The 16,448-nt window shown below is 38.2% G+C and overlaps 2 protein-coding genes across 3 annotated transcripts in view; one reads left to right on the plus strand and one right to left on the minus strand.

The window, feature by feature from the left end:
• KDM5A (lysine demethylase 5A) overlaps positions 1-15,643 on the minus strand; it is a 66,111-nt gene extending 50,468 nt beyond the window's left edge. For both annotated transcript variants that reach the window (XM_020882154.2, XM_070453197.1), the window contains exons 1-8: positions 15,110-15,643; positions 12,539-12,616; positions 11,390-11,512; positions 5,491-5,661; positions 3,412-3,546; positions 2,596-2,701; positions 1,339-1,430; positions 588-746 (exon numbers count right to left, since the gene is read on the minus strand). In XM_020882154.2, the coding sequence (XP_020737813.1) occupies positions 588-746; positions 1,339-1,430; positions 2,596-2,701; positions 3,412-3,546; positions 5,491-5,661; positions 11,390-11,512; positions 12,539-12,616; positions 15,110-15,274 (1,029 nt within the window). In that variant the 5' untranslated portion in view covers positions 15,275-15,643. The remainder of the gene's footprint in view (positions 1-587; positions 747-1,338; positions 1,431-2,595; positions 2,702-3,411; positions 3,547-5,490; positions 5,662-11,389; positions 11,513-12,538; positions 12,617-15,109) is intronic.
• A 51-nt stretch (positions 15,644-15,694) lies between these two features.
• Positions 15,695-16,448, plus strand: part of CCDC77 (coiled-coil domain containing 77) — a 30,622-nt gene continuing 29,868 nt past the window's right edge. The window contains exon 1 of the mRNA XM_020882157.2: positions 15,695-16,439. The gene's annotated coding sequence lies outside the window, so the exon portion shown is untranslated. The remainder of the gene's footprint in view (positions 16,440-16,448) is intronic.

The following is a 16,448-nucleotide window of genomic DNA, read 5'->3' on the forward strand; positions in this document are numbered from 1 at the left end:
AAGACTGGATGCATATATCTGAAGTTCTAGAGCTTCATATCTGATTTTCACTTTTTTTTCTAATTAAGAAAGGAAAAACACACAAGAAAAAAAAAAAAGACAAATAACCTATGGATTTTCTCCACTTTTATTGTTTTCCCAGAATATGAATAGTCTAGCAAAAGTCTCATTCATCTGCAGCAATAAACAGAATTATCAAACCAATCAGAAAGAGACACTTCAAAAAACAGAACTGTTACATTTCCAGTCACTATGCCAGGTTGGATGCATGAGACAAGTGCTCGGACCTGGTGCACTGGGAAGACCCAGAGGGATCGGGTAGAAAGGGAGGTGGGAGGGGGGATCGGGATAGGGAATACATGTAAATCCATGGCTAGTTCATGTCAATGTATGACAAAACCCACTACAATACTGTAAAGTATTAGCCTTCAACTAATAAAAATAAATTTAAAAAATTTAAAAAATAAAAAAGCCTAGCAATTTCGAGCTCTGAAAAACAAAGAGGAGAAGCAGCTTCATGGAAAGTGTTAACTGTACACCTGTATGCAGGTTTTTCTTCATTTTAAAAGGTAAGGTTGGGCATGTACCTCGGCCACACACTTAGGACACCTCCAGTCGCCCTTGGGCACATCGGGCAGTGGGGGAATTAAACAGAACGTATGGTAGCTGTCATCACACCCGTCACACAGCAGCAGCTTATCTTCATTGTTTCCCCGACCACAAAACATACAAACATAGAGATCAACCTGTTAACAACAAAGTAAAGTAACATGAAAGTTTATTAATAAGTTTATTAAAAAGCAGTACTAAATCTTTACCAGGAATGCCTTAATTGAAACAAACACTAAAAAATAAACATAGTCCTGAATACTTATTTTAAATAAATGTATATAAACAGCTTTGCATAAAACTTCCTGAATTTCCTCAGAGCTTCTACAAGCAAGTTAATAAAAGTGTATCAAGGTATCAGAGTAAATGACCACTACAAATCTAGGGTACCTGAATGTCAATTTCTATAAATAAAATATACTATGTCACTCTTCCTACACACAAATGCTCTTCACTGGTAGAGGGCTGAGGACTGAGCACTGTCTAATACAGCTAAGGGTTGACAGAGTCATCCTCTCACTCACTCATTCACTAGGTATATTACTCAGGAACTGTGTGTATGCCACAAAGCAAGGTTAATGTGATATACACCAAAGCTGAAGCTTCAGATGCACTAAGTCTTCTGACTAAACGAACTAACTAAACGACATACTGGACACAGCAAGGTAAAAATGCAAAACTAAAATAAAAATAAATCCTTTCCCTCCTAACACATCTCAGAACACTTACAAAGTTAACAGAGAGAGTTCCTTTCCGTTGTCTCATTTGCATGTTAAATGCGTCTGACCTGTTGGTAACTTTTCGTCTTCGGGAGACCTCATCTTGAAATAAAAATAATTATATAATAATAGTAAAAACTAATGTTGAGAGCTTACCATGGACCAGACACTATTTTAAATTATTTAAATTAGTTAAAATCTCACAACACTATGAGGCAGATAAACTATTATCCCCCAGTGAAGATAAAAGATCTGAAGAACAGAGAAGTTAGGTAACCTGCCCAAACTCACACAGTGAGTCAAGCAGCAGATTTGGGATTCTAGTCCAGGCAATTGAGCTGCAGAGAGTTTAAGTACTAATTCTGTATTGCCCACATGTAGAACTTATCAGGAACTAATTTGAGACTAGCACTAAGATCACTGCCAGCCAATAGAATTACAAACATAAAAAAGATGAGGTGCTTAATTTTTGAGAGTAATAGTAAACACTGTAATATATCAAGTAAGTCTGATCACACTGAATATTTGGTGACAGAATATTATCTATCTGATCAACCAGAGTTCAGTCCAGAATTGGAATCATGACTTAAGTCATATCATAAAATGCACAAAAATCAGCATGACTTGTGATTACAGTATTCCATTAAATTCTTATACAGTAAAAACACAGCCAACACAATCTTTGTTAAATTGAGTCTTAAAACTGACATGTACTTCTCTCTGAATTAGCAATTCTACTCACATGCTAATTCTAACATGCTAAGCTGGGAGCACCAGCCATTCTTCAAATAAATCACTTAAATGAAGTAATACATCAAGGCAATTACAGAAAAATATTATAATTAGAGTTAGAATCTAAATTATTAGCTCTCCCTAGTATATTCTGATTCTAAAGGTCAGAGAGACTCCTCTATTTCTTTTTAAATTTAAAAACAGCAAGCTTTAGATCACTAGGTGAGAATCATTAATTTCACCATTCACTTATAAATTAGCCTTTAGAAATAATAATTTTTGTGTCAAGAGGAAGGAGGAAATGGAGGAGGAAATTTTCTCCGAAAATAGTATTAAAAATTTAACATACTATGGCTTCTCACACCTTAAAAGATTATCTGCCATTAAAAAGGTGATTTGTCTGGGAATCATGCTGCAAGTCTACAATACAATCCTTAGAAAACCCCACAGCAGACTACGATTCAAGCACAACCTGCATCTGTTATAACCACACCACTGCACCTTAATACTTTCCATGACCAAATAACAGATTTACCTTCCTTTTCTTTTACTCCCATTGCCAAGCCCACAACCTTAGGCCCAGCCCCAAAAATCCGAAGTTTCTTCAGTTCCGTACTTCTATTCACTTCTCCAGATTCCGACTAAAAAATAAATAAATAAAAGCCACATTAGTCTAATTTTGTAATGCATTAATTTACTTTCTTACCTAAGAAAAGTTTCAAGAGCCAGGTAAAAATAAAAGAAATTTTTAATTCTCTCTGAATTGGCTTGCTGCCTTATCCCTGATCCAGGAACTAAGATTACCCCCAAAACAAAAAACAACCTCAAGGACCACAAAAAAATGGGAATAGGAAAGTGGGAGAGGAGCAGACAAAAAGAAATTATGGGCATTTTTCTTCTGATGCTTTCATTAGGCTTTAAAATTATTCTAGGTCACAAGAACACTATAGAAATTACATTGGAATGATTCAGACACTAAGAAAATTATATTCTGGTTTTTAAAGGAAGGATGTGTGAAAAATAAAATCTCTCCTTCCTACTCTTCTCACTTACAGTAACCATGAAAATAAAATGTACTAGAAATCATCAGCATGTCTATGAAATTGGTCTAGTATCCAGAGTCACTCTTATTTGCCATCTCTGTCAAAGTTGTTTAATATTAACAAAGAACTCTCTAAATAAAATCAGACCGAATTTTACAATTTCCTCCTTATTCATCTCAAAAGTGAATGAAAAATATGTCTTTCAAGCTTTAAAGAACAGTACGTGAATGACCTCCCCAAACCAGGCACGTGTTCTGCACAGTCAATGAGCTAAAATTCCTGTCAAAATGGCCCATAGAAATTGATACCTGAGACTTGACACGTCTTGTTCTCTTCGGCAGAATGTTCACTCTTGTTCCCGGTTCTGGCGAAGTCTGGACATCAGTGCTAAGAACCTCAGGCTCCACTGTTTCCTTAAGGTCTAAATTAGGCATCTGTACACCCTAAAGAATTGAGAGCACAAGAAGAGGGCAGATTCACTGACAAGAAATCAGATTCGAGAATCAGAAAAATAATAAATTTCTAATATATCCCTAAAACTATTAACACATGAAACCAGATGACAATTCTCCCGCCAAATTGATCTACATATAGTTCAAGACAATCCCTATCAAAATCCTAGCAGGCTTTTGCCATAGAAATGGAATAGATTCTAAAATTTATGTGGAAGTGCACATTTTTTGGAAATTTTGAAAAAAGAACCAAGATGGAGGACTTATACTACCACCAGATACCTAAACTTACTATAAAGCTATGGTACTCAAGATAGCATAGTCTTGTTAGGATGAAACATACAGATCAAGAAACAAAATGGACTAGAAATAAACCTATATATTTACAGTCAATTGTTTTCAACAAAGGTGCCAAGGTTAATCACCTTGGTAAGGTAAAATCACCTGGGCAAGGTAAATCAGAAAAAGGCCATCTTTTAAACAAATGCTGCTGGAACTATTGGATAGTCCTATACCTTGATGCCCTCAAAACAAACTTATAGCTTTACCTAAGACTATACACAAAAAATAATCAAAAATGGGTCACAGACCAAAACATAAAAACTAAAAAAAACTATAAAACTTCTAGATGAAAACAAAACTTTTGGCCTTAGGTTAAGAGAAGATTTCTTAGATATAACAGCACAATCCATAAAAGAGGCAGAAAATCGAACCACAGGCTAGAAGAAAATACTTATATGAAATCATACATTTGATAAAGGGCTTATATCCAGAATATTTAGCAAAATTTTAAAACAAGTATAAGATGGCAAACAATCCAATAAAAAAAATATTTGAGCAGACACTTCATCAAGATATACAAATGGCTAATACGCACATGAAAAGATGCACAACACCATTAGTCATTAGGGAAATAAAATTAAAACCACAATGAGATACCACTACACACCCACTAGAATGGCTGTAAGCAAAAAAACTGACAATACCAAGTGTTGGCAAAGATGTGGAGAAACTGGAAGCCTCTACATTATTGGTGGGAATGCAAGATGGTTCAGCCACTTTGGAAAACAGTTTGGCAGTTTCTTAAAAAGTTAAACACAAACTTACCGTATAACCCAGCAATTCCACTCCTAGGTATCTACCCAAGAGAAATGAAAACATATGTCCACACAAAGACTAGTACATGAATATTCATAGCATTATTAATAATAGCCATAAACTGGAAACATTGAAATGTCCATCAACTGATAAATGAATAAACAAATGTGGTATAACCATACAACAGAATATTATTCAGCCATAAAAATGAATGAAGTACTGATACTAAAATACAGATAAACCTTAAGATTAGGCTCAGTGAAAGAAACCATACACAAAATCACACTGTATGATTCCATCTATGTGAAATTTCTAGAAAAGGTAAAACTATAGAATCAGAAAGCAGATTAGGAGCTGTCCAGGTTTGAGGGTAGAAGCAAGAACCAACTATAAACAAACACAAAGAAATCTTCTGGGCTAATGGAAGTGTCCTAAAACTGGATGGTGATGACAGCTGCATAAATTTATAATTTATCACAACTTACTGACTGTGTACCTACAACGGGTGAATTCTGTAGTATGTAAATTCTACCTCAATCAAGCCGTTAAAAGAAAAAACATGAATCCGAGTGGACGAATTTTTTTAAAAGCTTAAGTCTTGCCTAAGTGTAAATATCTTATGTAAGTAAGAAGACATTCTTCACTACCATTAGCCTTTATCTTGTAAACCATTAAAAAAACCGTTGTGATTTTTTAAACCTGCTTCCCCAAATTTTGGCACCTGGAGAAACCACAGCCAACTGCTAGCTAACCTGTTACAATGAACAGTCTAAAGTGTGTTTCTATATCTGGCAGACACTGCATTTATTCGCGCCTAAGAAAAGTGATGCATCTCACCATAAGGCTGACCCCTGACTGGAAAAGCTCATACGGGTAGAGAATTCTTTCATAATGTGACTTCAAAAGGGACCCAGTTCCTTTTCCTGGCAGATATCCCAAGCGGCTACCCACTTTAGACCATTTCTTCTCTTTGGTGACCATTTCAAAACCACCTTTGCTGGCAACAATCTGAAAAGAAAGCAAAAATTATTTAGGGAAAGAGGAAGATTCATGTATTTTGACTCGACATCTTGTCTGCTAAATGGAAAAATTATTCTGGGCCTCAATTTTAGATTTGCTTTCAAGAAATATATAACAAAATTGAAACTCCTTAATATTTAAAGTATGAAACGGAAACAATGATTTTGGTAAGTTTTAAACACTATTATTCATTATTGTGCCTATCTTCAATGAACCAAGCATTCAAAAACATTTGATGAATTTATACACTTTACATAATGCACCATGGAAATTCTAAACACATGTATGTATTCTATATCCACAGGGAACTCAAAGAACAAATAAAAGTTAAGAACAGACCAAATATAGACATAAGAATGTTACATAATACAAAATGAACACAAGTACTGATACTAGAAAATAAGCAACTTAAGAGAATTTTTTAAAAATGTCAAGCGAACAGTGGATTCAGAGGATATTTTGAAAAAGAGGCCATCATTTTTTAAAAAGAGAGAAGTTTTACAAGAAAGATTATAAAGAAATGATAAAGTTCAACTGCAGTAACTATACCACAACATAGGTATTAAGGTAAGAAGTGATGGGAGAAATTGGCCAATTTTTGCTGAATACTCATATCAAACCAGGGCTTCCCTGGCAGCTCAGCTGGTAAAGAATCCGCCGGCAATGCAGGAGACCTGACTTCAATCCCTGGGTTGGGAAGATCCCCTGGAGAAGGGAACGGCTACCCATTTCAATATTCTGGCCTGGAGAATTTCATGGACTGTATATGCCACAGGGTTGCAAAGAGTCGGACACAACTGAGCAACTTTCACATCAAACCAGGAGCAGTACAGAATAGACCTGTACCAAGGCCTCCACCTTCCAGAAGCTGATAGTGTACATCTCTTACACTTCCAAAATGTACACAGTTTTCAGTTTCATTGACGAAAGAATTAAGAAGGCTGTGATGAAGTTATCCAAATTGAAAAAATTTTCCTCTTTGAGTATACACTATCGTATTCTACTACACCAAACAGCTAAAAGAGAAAAAGTTACCATAGGATCCAGGAATTACACATAGTGATATACCCAAAAGAACTGAAAGCAAGGAATCAAACAGTATTCGCATACCAGTGTTCACACGAGCAATCACTCACACACAAGAAGGTAGGTAGAAACAACCCAAATATCCATCAAGAGTTGAGCAGATAAACAAAGTGTGGTAAAGACATGCATGGAATATTATTCAACCTTAAAAATTAATGAAACTCTGATACATGTGACAACATGGATGAACTCTGAAAACATTATACAAACACAAGAAGATGAATATTGTGTGATCCCATTTAAATGAAATAACCATACACAAGCAAATTTGTAGAAAGAGGTTTTACCAGGTGCAAAAGGGTGGGGAAAGTTCTGGAAATGGATAGTAGCAATGGGCTGTACAACACTTTGAAAATATGTAATGCCATAAAATTGTACACTTAAAAACCGTCAATCATGTGCATTTTACCTTTTTTTTTTCAAAGACTAAGAACATGGATTCTGGAGCCAGATTGCATGAGTTCATACCCCAGCTCTGCTAACAGCTGTATGACCTTGAGTAAGTTACATAATTTGCATCTCAGATACCTATTATTAACATAGTAGCAGTATTATTAATATATTATTAAAATAATAGCAGTACCTTTACCTCATTATGAGGCTGCTGTGAAGACAAATGAAATAAAACATGAAAAGCACCAGGATAAAGTAAGAGCTCTATCAATGCTGGCTGTATTACAAATGTCTGTGTGAGCTGGCAAATTGGGGGTGGAGGAGAGGTGTACAGACTATAAGTAAGGACGCATTTTCTGCTCTCGTGCTTAGCACTTTATTATAGCAAAGATGAAACCACAGCCCAAGCAAAACACTTCTCTAGTGAAGTATCTGAAAGTATGGAAGAAATGAAGAAGTTCACGTGCACAAGAGTAAAACCCATCTTCAATTCCTTAGCTTTTTTTTTTTATCATACCCTCAGAGAAGCTCTTGTCTGTTAATAAGAGTCAACCAGGGAAAAATTAAAGAAGAAACTTTTATTTCTCAAATTCTGTAGTGTGGAGGAAGACACACCAAGGGTGGTGTGGATAGAGGGCTGTCTAGAAGCAAATGGGTGATGAGAAGGTCTTTCATTCACGGCTCCCAGGGTCTCTACACTGTCAGTTCTGTCGCAGGTGCTGGAGCTGCAGCTGTGAATAAAATAAAGACCTCTGCCCTGCTGGAGTTTAAATCCTAGTGGAAGACTAAATGTCAATTTTGAAATGACAAAGCCGGTGGAAAAAACCTGAGAGTAGTTTAAAAGCCTCCACAGTAGGAGAATGAGGGTAAACGGAATCATTAAACAGTCACAAAAGCCTCATCATAAAGGTATGAGGTGAGCAAAGACCTGAAGGAGGGGAAAGCAGTGACCCAAGCTGATACACAGGAAACAGCCAGAGTCAAGGCCCACATGAGAAGCCTGCAGAGCATACTGAGAAACAATAAGGAAACCAGTGAGGCTGAAGCAAGTAGGGAGAAGCAGTACAGAGAGGAAAGAGAAGCCTTCTCAGTAACGTGTGTTACCCAACACAATTACCACCGTTACGTAACAATCTGCTCTGTATTCTAAGCACTTCCAGCTAAATTTCCATCAGTAACGATAGAGCTCCATGGATCCAGTCATGCTTCTCACCCAGGTCTGCCAATTTCTGACAGCAGCATAATCAGGGTGTTGACCAGAGTAAGACAGAACTGACTCACAAAGACATCAAAGCCACGACTCTGGCTTCATGTTTGCAATACTCCAACAATCTAAGCAGCCCTAATACTTAAAAACACACAAACCCTTAATACTTGCATTCTACAGTTGAGAGATCCAGAGATTATCACGCACAATTTCATTTACTCCAAACATTTGCCAAGCAAGGTATCACACCACTATCATTAGAAAACATCACATGACCCATGCCCTAAAAAGAGATACATGGCCCACACTTAAACTGAACACAAAGAACACAAACCCTTAGTTAAACGTAACAAGAGTGTAACGTCAATCAAGGCCAAAATTTCAGTCCAATGAAAAACAACATCCAGTTAGCAGGGGACAATTTTAACAGACAAAAAGCAGCAGCAGTATTCAACTTAAAAGCTCCCTCTCAAGGTTCCACTAAAAAGCTGAAGGACAAAAAGCCATGCTCCCAACAGGGCAAGAAGACCAAGGAAAAAGCAGATGTCTGAGTGACACTCTAGCAAGCAGAAACACCAACCAAAAAAGCCCCAAGCAACAGAAGAGAGCCAAAGAGCAGGAACATAGAACCTGGAAAGGCTTAAGAAATGGAAGCATCAGTATCTTCAAAATTAAATTTAAAAACAACAGTGTTGACTGAAAGCCTGTATAAAACCAGTCAGGACTCCCCCAGTCAGCACACGCAGGCGGCCATCCCTCTTTAACCCCAGCAGAAGACTACAGATCTACTCTCAGGAGAGTCTGAAAGGACTTGAACCTAAGAAAGAAACAGGTAAGTAAACTAGACAATCAGTTTAACAGTCTCATATCCAACTAATGGCAGTTCAAAAAGAGAAAAAAGATAAATGGAAGAAACTGGCAAAGAATTAACACAAGTTACAGAAACTCAAGGATGGGAGTTCAGATTAGAAAGATTATCAAGTGCAATAAACATATGCAATGAAAATTAACAGTACCAGTGCATATCACTGTGAACTCTCAAAGTACTGGGAATGAAGATCAGACTGTGTCTTAGAAAAAGTCACGTACAAAGAACAAGAATTAACATGGCATCATTCTTCTCAATAACAACACTAGAAGCTAGATTATGGAGTACAGCTTTCAAAATACAATTTTGAAGTAAAATGATCAACAATTTAGACTGCTATACTCACCAAACTACCAATGAAATTTAAAAGTAGAACATTTCTAGACAAGCAAAAAATTTACATTTCATTTACTTTCTTGCCATCAAACTAGCAGAAGAAATGTTTCACCAAAACAGGAATAAACCCAGTAACAGGAAGACTTAAAACAAGGAGAAAGGCAAATGGAATTCCCAGAATGATAATAGTGAAAGTTCTAAGCTGACAGCTGACCTTAAAAAAACCACCAATCTGGACTGGGGTAGGAAAGAGAACTCCAGAGGAGTAACTCCAAGAAGGAAATGTAACAGACAGGTTTTCTGCTGGGTGAAACCATACTGAGAGATTTTATACTTCTGGAAAGATCTGAAAATAAATCTTTGATACTCAAAGAGAAAGCTTACAAAATAAAAAAAGGTAAGAGAACCATTAACTCCAAGGAAAATAAAAATTGGTTCAAAGAAACAATCATAGCATGCTATTAAGCACAAGGACAAATAAATTTATATTTATGCAGTCACAGCAATAATTAAAAAAAAATTATCTAACTACATTATAAGGGACTAGGGCACTTGAAGTATGAAGTACATAAGGATTTAATTTTTATACCCATTGCAGATCTCTTACAGTAAAAAATCAGTGTGGATTTTAAAAACTAAAACAACGAAGAAACAGCATGATCATGTTATTTGGAAATATGGAGATCAAAATCAGAAACAGCTAAAAGGCTAAAAGAAATGAAAGTGATTAGCTCTAAAGAGTGCTAATAAGAGTGGAGAGATGGAGGAGGGAGAATAGTTTTTACTATAAGCCTTTTTAAAAATGTATTACTTTAACAAAAATTTCTCTTAAAAATGACTAGAATCAATGTTCCTTGCTGCACTGATGATAAACGATAACTGTTTATGTAAAAATTCCACTGAATTATAGGCATTCCAAGTAACACTTTTTACAATCAAAAATAACCAGTGAAAAAGACAAAGTGACTTAATCAAAACAGGAAACAATCACACTGACAATTTAACATCTCAGGAAACTGAAAACCTGCTTCCCATTAAAAAAGTGGGAATCAAAGTATGTTAAAATCATGTCTAAAATAACAAAAATTCAAGAGATGTTCATCAGTTGTGAGCCAAAGATGACTTTCTTCCCAAAGTAAAGGGCATACCGAACAACCTAAAAATATCAGAGCTCTCAGTATTCTGTGCAGTTTTCAGCCTTTGCCTCTTGCTAGAAAGTAAAATGTCCTGTTAGTGAGACATTCACCAAGGGACAGAGGGCAGAGCAATGGTCACCTTTGGGGAAAAGTACTGACTGGGAGGGAGAGGAAGGAGCTACAAGAGTGTTTGGAACACTCGCTGTCTTGATCTGGGTGGTGCTGACATGAGTATACACTCGTATAGAAAGATCAACTCAGCTGGACATTCAGAACTTGTGCATCACACTTTACCTCAAGCCTCAATGTAAAGGAAAAAGTTCATGTGGAGAGAAGCAGCAATCTCACTATGACATTTAAGGAAGAAAAGTATTATAAACTACAAACAAGATAACCACAAATCAAAATGTCTGCCTTTCAGCTTTAAATCTCAGATTTATAAGCATTTTCAAAGGTTAAAGGGAAGAGACATCCATGGGAACTTGAAGATGAAATTCCAATAAATTCCAGGACAAGCAAACTTATCACAAGATATTTGCTAATTAAGATGTACTTCATAAGCAGTAGCCCCTCCTCTATGGTCAATCAAATCCTACCTAGAAAGCAATGTTTGCCATCAAGTATATCTGAAATTCTTTTCACAAATTTTCTAGCCTCTGTTCTAGTATCTTAACCAACTACAAGCCTCACCTTGCTCAAAGCATACAGATCCAGAATTTTTCTCTCCACCACAGGGATCTTGAGAGTAGATCCCTGAAGTTCCCAAAATTTTGCTAGTTGATCCAAGAAGTCCAACCTCACTCTGGTCATAGCCTAAGATTAATAAAATAGAAAAGTAAAAAACAGGAACTAAGTTATGGTTGAAAAATTGAGTTTTACTTAACAGAGGTACTCATCTCTCAAAAAAAAAATCAGACTTTTCAGCACTGCTTAGGCAAACCTTATAAAATAAGTTTAAAAAAAAAAGCAAACTTTACTAGGTTTGCTAAACTTTATTAAGGCAAAAAAGTTAATTTATGTGAAAGGTTCTCATCTAAACAAAGCAATTTTTTGTAAAAGTTAACTTTAAGCTAATCAGAAAATTTAATAAATCAAATTATTCTGTTTCTAGGCATTCCATGCCTGACATTTCATCTGTAGATAATATGCACACTTCAGGGACACCAACTCTCTACCTCACTGACATTGAGACTCTTCATCAACTATCTTATTATAAGAAACTAAAAGAAAACAATAGGTATTAAAATGAAAAAAATTATCAATGCTTTATGAGCATCATAGAAAAAAAACAAACAGGGTAACACGTTAAGCCTTAACGATCTTTAAGATCTCTCTTGTATTCTAGAACAGTTTTTATCCACATTGAAGCATCCTCTGAAAATCTAGCAAGCGGAAGGAACAACTATTTAAACAAATTTCAAGTTGGAAATTTAAGACAGATCAGTAATATTTAAAAAAATATCTTAATAAATCAGATTAAGAGTCCTAGAAAAGTTCTGTCAGAGGGGAAAAAAAAACCCTCTGAAACTAGGTTTTAATAGAATTTTTAGAACTATTTCCCAAGACTACAGGATACAGAATCTTCCAACACTAATGACAATAAAAAAATTTAGTGGAATAATAAGCACCAAAGAAAGCAGATAGTTCCCCATAGCCCCAGTTAAGTAGAAAAAACTCTTATTATAAACAACTTTTTTAAAAATCAGAAGCATCCTTCCATTCAGTCACAATTCACATTAACTCTGAGACTCAGTTCATGAGTTTCTCAAAGGTCTCCAACCTGAACTCCTGACATGAAAAAGAAATCAGGAGACAAAACAGTGACAAGACAATACTCACCTCAAGCTCATTCAGGCGCTGGACTCTGGGAGTAAAACGGAAGCTTTTGACTTCACATGCAAATGGAGGCTGCCAATCCTAAATAGGGGAAAAAAAAATTCTTCACATTCTCATATTGGTTAATAAGCAAGGAATTCATTCTCTTAATTTATGGGATGAGTTGCCACAAATCATGATGACAACACACCAACTTACCAGTCTTCTCTAGTGAGAGACAGAACACTTTTAAGATAAAATAATTTATTACTATCTCCAATTACTTACCTCTAACATTCTAATACTAAAATTATCTATTTCCTCTTCAAATCTCCCACTCCCATTATTTATACTGCACAATTATGCTTTCCCCAATTACTCAAGTGGAATCCAATCAGCTCATCTCAATACAGCATCGAATAATCATCCAAGTTTATCAAATTAAAAAGAAAATAGAATTTGAAAGAAATAAAAAAAGAGTAAAATTAAAGACCAAAAGATAACATTTTAAAAGTACTTATGTAATTGGACAATGTGTTTTTTCATTCATGTGGAATGTGACACAGCACTTTAAGTCTACGTTACATAAATGTTCTCTTCAAAGCCCAGCTTCTGGGCAACCAAATTTTTTTTTTAATGAAAATTTTTAAAAAAAGGCAAGCAAACCCACAAAACAAGGACAATTTCCAGATTGGAGACGTGGTATAACTGAAATGAGATAGCACATTTCAAGTAGAGTTCTAGAGACCATAGTTTGACTTGGCCTAAATAATACTAAATCTATTTTAAAATGTGAAAAGTTTAAAAAAAATTATCTTACCTTGGAAACTAAAGAAATCCACCAATACTGAAATTAAATTCTGCTTGTAAACATTTATCTTCAGTAATGTGACACAAAGAGAAGGTATATTATTTCAATTTTTTTAAGCAACGAAAAGTAGTCAATTTTTTTTGAACCAAAAGGAGCCTTGAATAGACTTTCTAATTCATTAAGACAACAGAGTAAATGAACATATATGGTTCAGGAAAAGCTTCAGTGCTTAAGGTTTTGTCAATGAGGTAGTCGTGAAAAACAAAGAATTAAATGAAAATACATTTTTCATAAAAGTGAAGTGAAGTCCTGGGAGGATGGCAATTACACATACATTATTCATCACAGCACTTATTTCTTAATCTTTTGCTTGTGAGTGATGGTCAATAATCTTAACCAAACTGACTGAGCACAAGAGAAGTTGCTTGTCTGGGTTTCAGAATCAAACTGAGTGATCCAGATTCAAAAATTTACTTTGCCCAAGATCACACATCTGATAAGTTATTTAACTTACCCAGACTCGCCTCATCTTTAAAATGAGACCTTATTTACCTACTAGGGCTTCAAAGAATATTAAACAAAAAAATCTGGAAGTGCTACGTTAGCTGCTCTTCCTCCTCCCTCTCAGCTAACCTCTTTTTATTCACTGCTCTACATGCTTCTGTGGTAGTAAAAACCGAAACTTTTTAAAATACAACGTGTAAAAACAACAAAATTTTAATTACTAGGAGACAAAACATAAAGCAAAGTTATCACTTTAAGAAGCACTCAGGCATGGCTCACAGACCTTCACGAGCACTGCGAGTACTTGCTAGAAATACAAATTCTAGAACTTCCACATCCAGAAACTGGTTCTAGACTGGGAATGGGGCCTAGAAATCTGCATTTTAACAAACATTCGGGTACCCCTGGGGCAAAAAGACCAGAAACACCAGCTGGAAAGCACTGGACCTAACGGGCAGAGGGGGAAAAAAAAAAAAAACCTTCTGACCTTGAGCAAATCCTCAACCTCTTGGGGCACTGAGGCCCACAAAACAAGGAACAGTATCAGCTTTCTCACCGGAAAGATTGAGGATTGTAACCAACCTATGGGCAAACCCAGCTATCTGCAATAGCTGCGACTCTCGATATCTTTTAAGATTTCAACGTTTTCTTCCACCTCCATTATGGACCAATTCTTTCTAAACCTCCGAATTTTTACAATAAACGCTGCTCCTTCTCTTCCCCGGGGAAGACTTTTTTCATTGCAGCAGTAATCAGTCTGGGGTTCTTGTTTGGTGACACCACCCCAAGGGCCTAAGAGCTCAGATTACCACTTAGTAAAGAAACCTCAGCCGTGAGATGAGGCCTGCGAACATTTAATCAATTAAGCGTCAACAGGGCTGAGAGAAAGCAGCAGCCGTCGGAACCACAGCTTTTCCTATTGCAAAGAAACGAGTGTACCACACACACCCACACACACCCCACCCCCACCCCCCCGCGGGTCGGACTGTCGCGTCACAACACTTCCATCACCTCACAAGAAAAACGAAAGGCTAAAAGCCTTTGTTACCCTTGCCCACAACCCAAGACGGGAAGGAGAGTATCAGTTCCCAAGTTCTGGGCGGAAGGGCCCCGGGGACATCCTTCTCTCCCCTCCGGACCAGCCGACATTAAAACCCCAAAGAAACCAAAACGGAAACAAACAGAGAAACTCAGCATCCAGGTGTCGAGAGACCAGGGCGAGCGAACGTGAAAGCACAGGGGGCCGGGAGGCCGCGCTGAGGCGGTCGGGACTCCGGTACCTTGGGAGGTCGGATTTTACAGATGCCGGTTTTCTCCGCCATGGGCCGGATGCGGCCGATGAAGCTGAGCGGATCTGTGAACTCCTCCCAGCTGGGCTCAAACACCGGGCACTCCGGGGGCGGCACGAACTCCGCCGCGTAGCCCCCCGGCCCCACGCCCGCCATGACGGCACCAGGGCCCGCGGGGCGGGTGGAGAAGGGCTGCGCTGGGGCCCCGCCGGTCGCGCTCACGTCCCCTGACAGGGGCCGAAGCTCATCTTCTCGAGAGAGACTCGCTCCACATTCGCAGACCGACCCCGCTTCCTCTGGCGTTTGTTATTGTTTCCTTCAGAATTTTTTTCCCCCCTCTCCGGTCGACGTTCGCCGGAAGTAAGCGTGCGGCCAAATCCCTCCGCTACCAGAAAACAGGATTCCTCCGCAGCGGCGCTCTCCTGAGAGACCTTCCTTCCCCTTCCCTCTCCTGGCAGTTCGGCTCGCTCCTGAGTTCCTCGTGTGCCGAAGTTCCGCGCTGTCCACGACTCCCGGCGGCACAGCCCCGCGGCCCCTCCTACTGGGCGGTAGGGGAGCGGCCGGCCTCACGGGGCGCTCTTCCGGCGCGGAGGACGCGTAATGCGCCGGGGGCAGAGGTTCTGCTTCCGGCAAGCTGAGCTGGGCCCCTCTTTGTGTATGTACGGACCGGAACACAAGCTGCCTGTCTTCGCCCGGCTACCTGTTTCAACTTCCGTGTCCGCCTGTTTCCAGATAACTACGCTTTCCAGCGTCTATTTTTTTTTAGTCCTTTCATTGTTACTGTCCCTTTCTCATCCCTAACCCGTCCCATCTCCATGGCAACAGTTTCAGGTTCAGCCATCCCAGCGAATCTCTCACCGGCCGGCCCTCGCCACCATCCAGGAGTTGATTTTCGTCCACAGAGAAGCAACGGCTGTTGACTTTGCTTTTCCAACCACTGACAACCCCCACAGCTTCTCAATAGCAATCGCTCTCTGGCAGCCACGCGCCGTAAGCCTTTCTCAGCTTTCTGTAACATCTACGCCAGCTGCTGCGGCCCTGCTTGTCAAACATTCTATGCCAGAGTCCATCTCCACTTCCTGCAAGTTGTGGAGAGTAAGACGGGAAGGACGAAAGAAGAAACCGTGAAAGGGCAGTTCTTGTATCTATTGGAAGAAGACTTATTTCCCAGGGCTTGTTCTCATGCTCCTTGTGCAATCTCAACTTTCCCCACGAACTAAATTAGCAGCTATGACTCTCAAATCTGTACTTCCGGCCTGGACTCCTCTCCTAAGCTACAAATCAATATATCTGTCTACCTACCACTGTCTACTCCACTCTGGTAAACCAT

The sequence above is a fragment of the Odocoileus virginianus genome, chromosome 23 (genome assembly GCF_023699985.2).
Source record: "Odocoileus virginianus isolate 20LAN1187 ecotype Illinois chromosome 23, Ovbor_1.2, whole genome shotgun sequence".
NCBI lineage: Eukaryota > Metazoa > Chordata > Mammalia > Artiodactyla > Cervidae > Odocoileus > Odocoileus virginianus.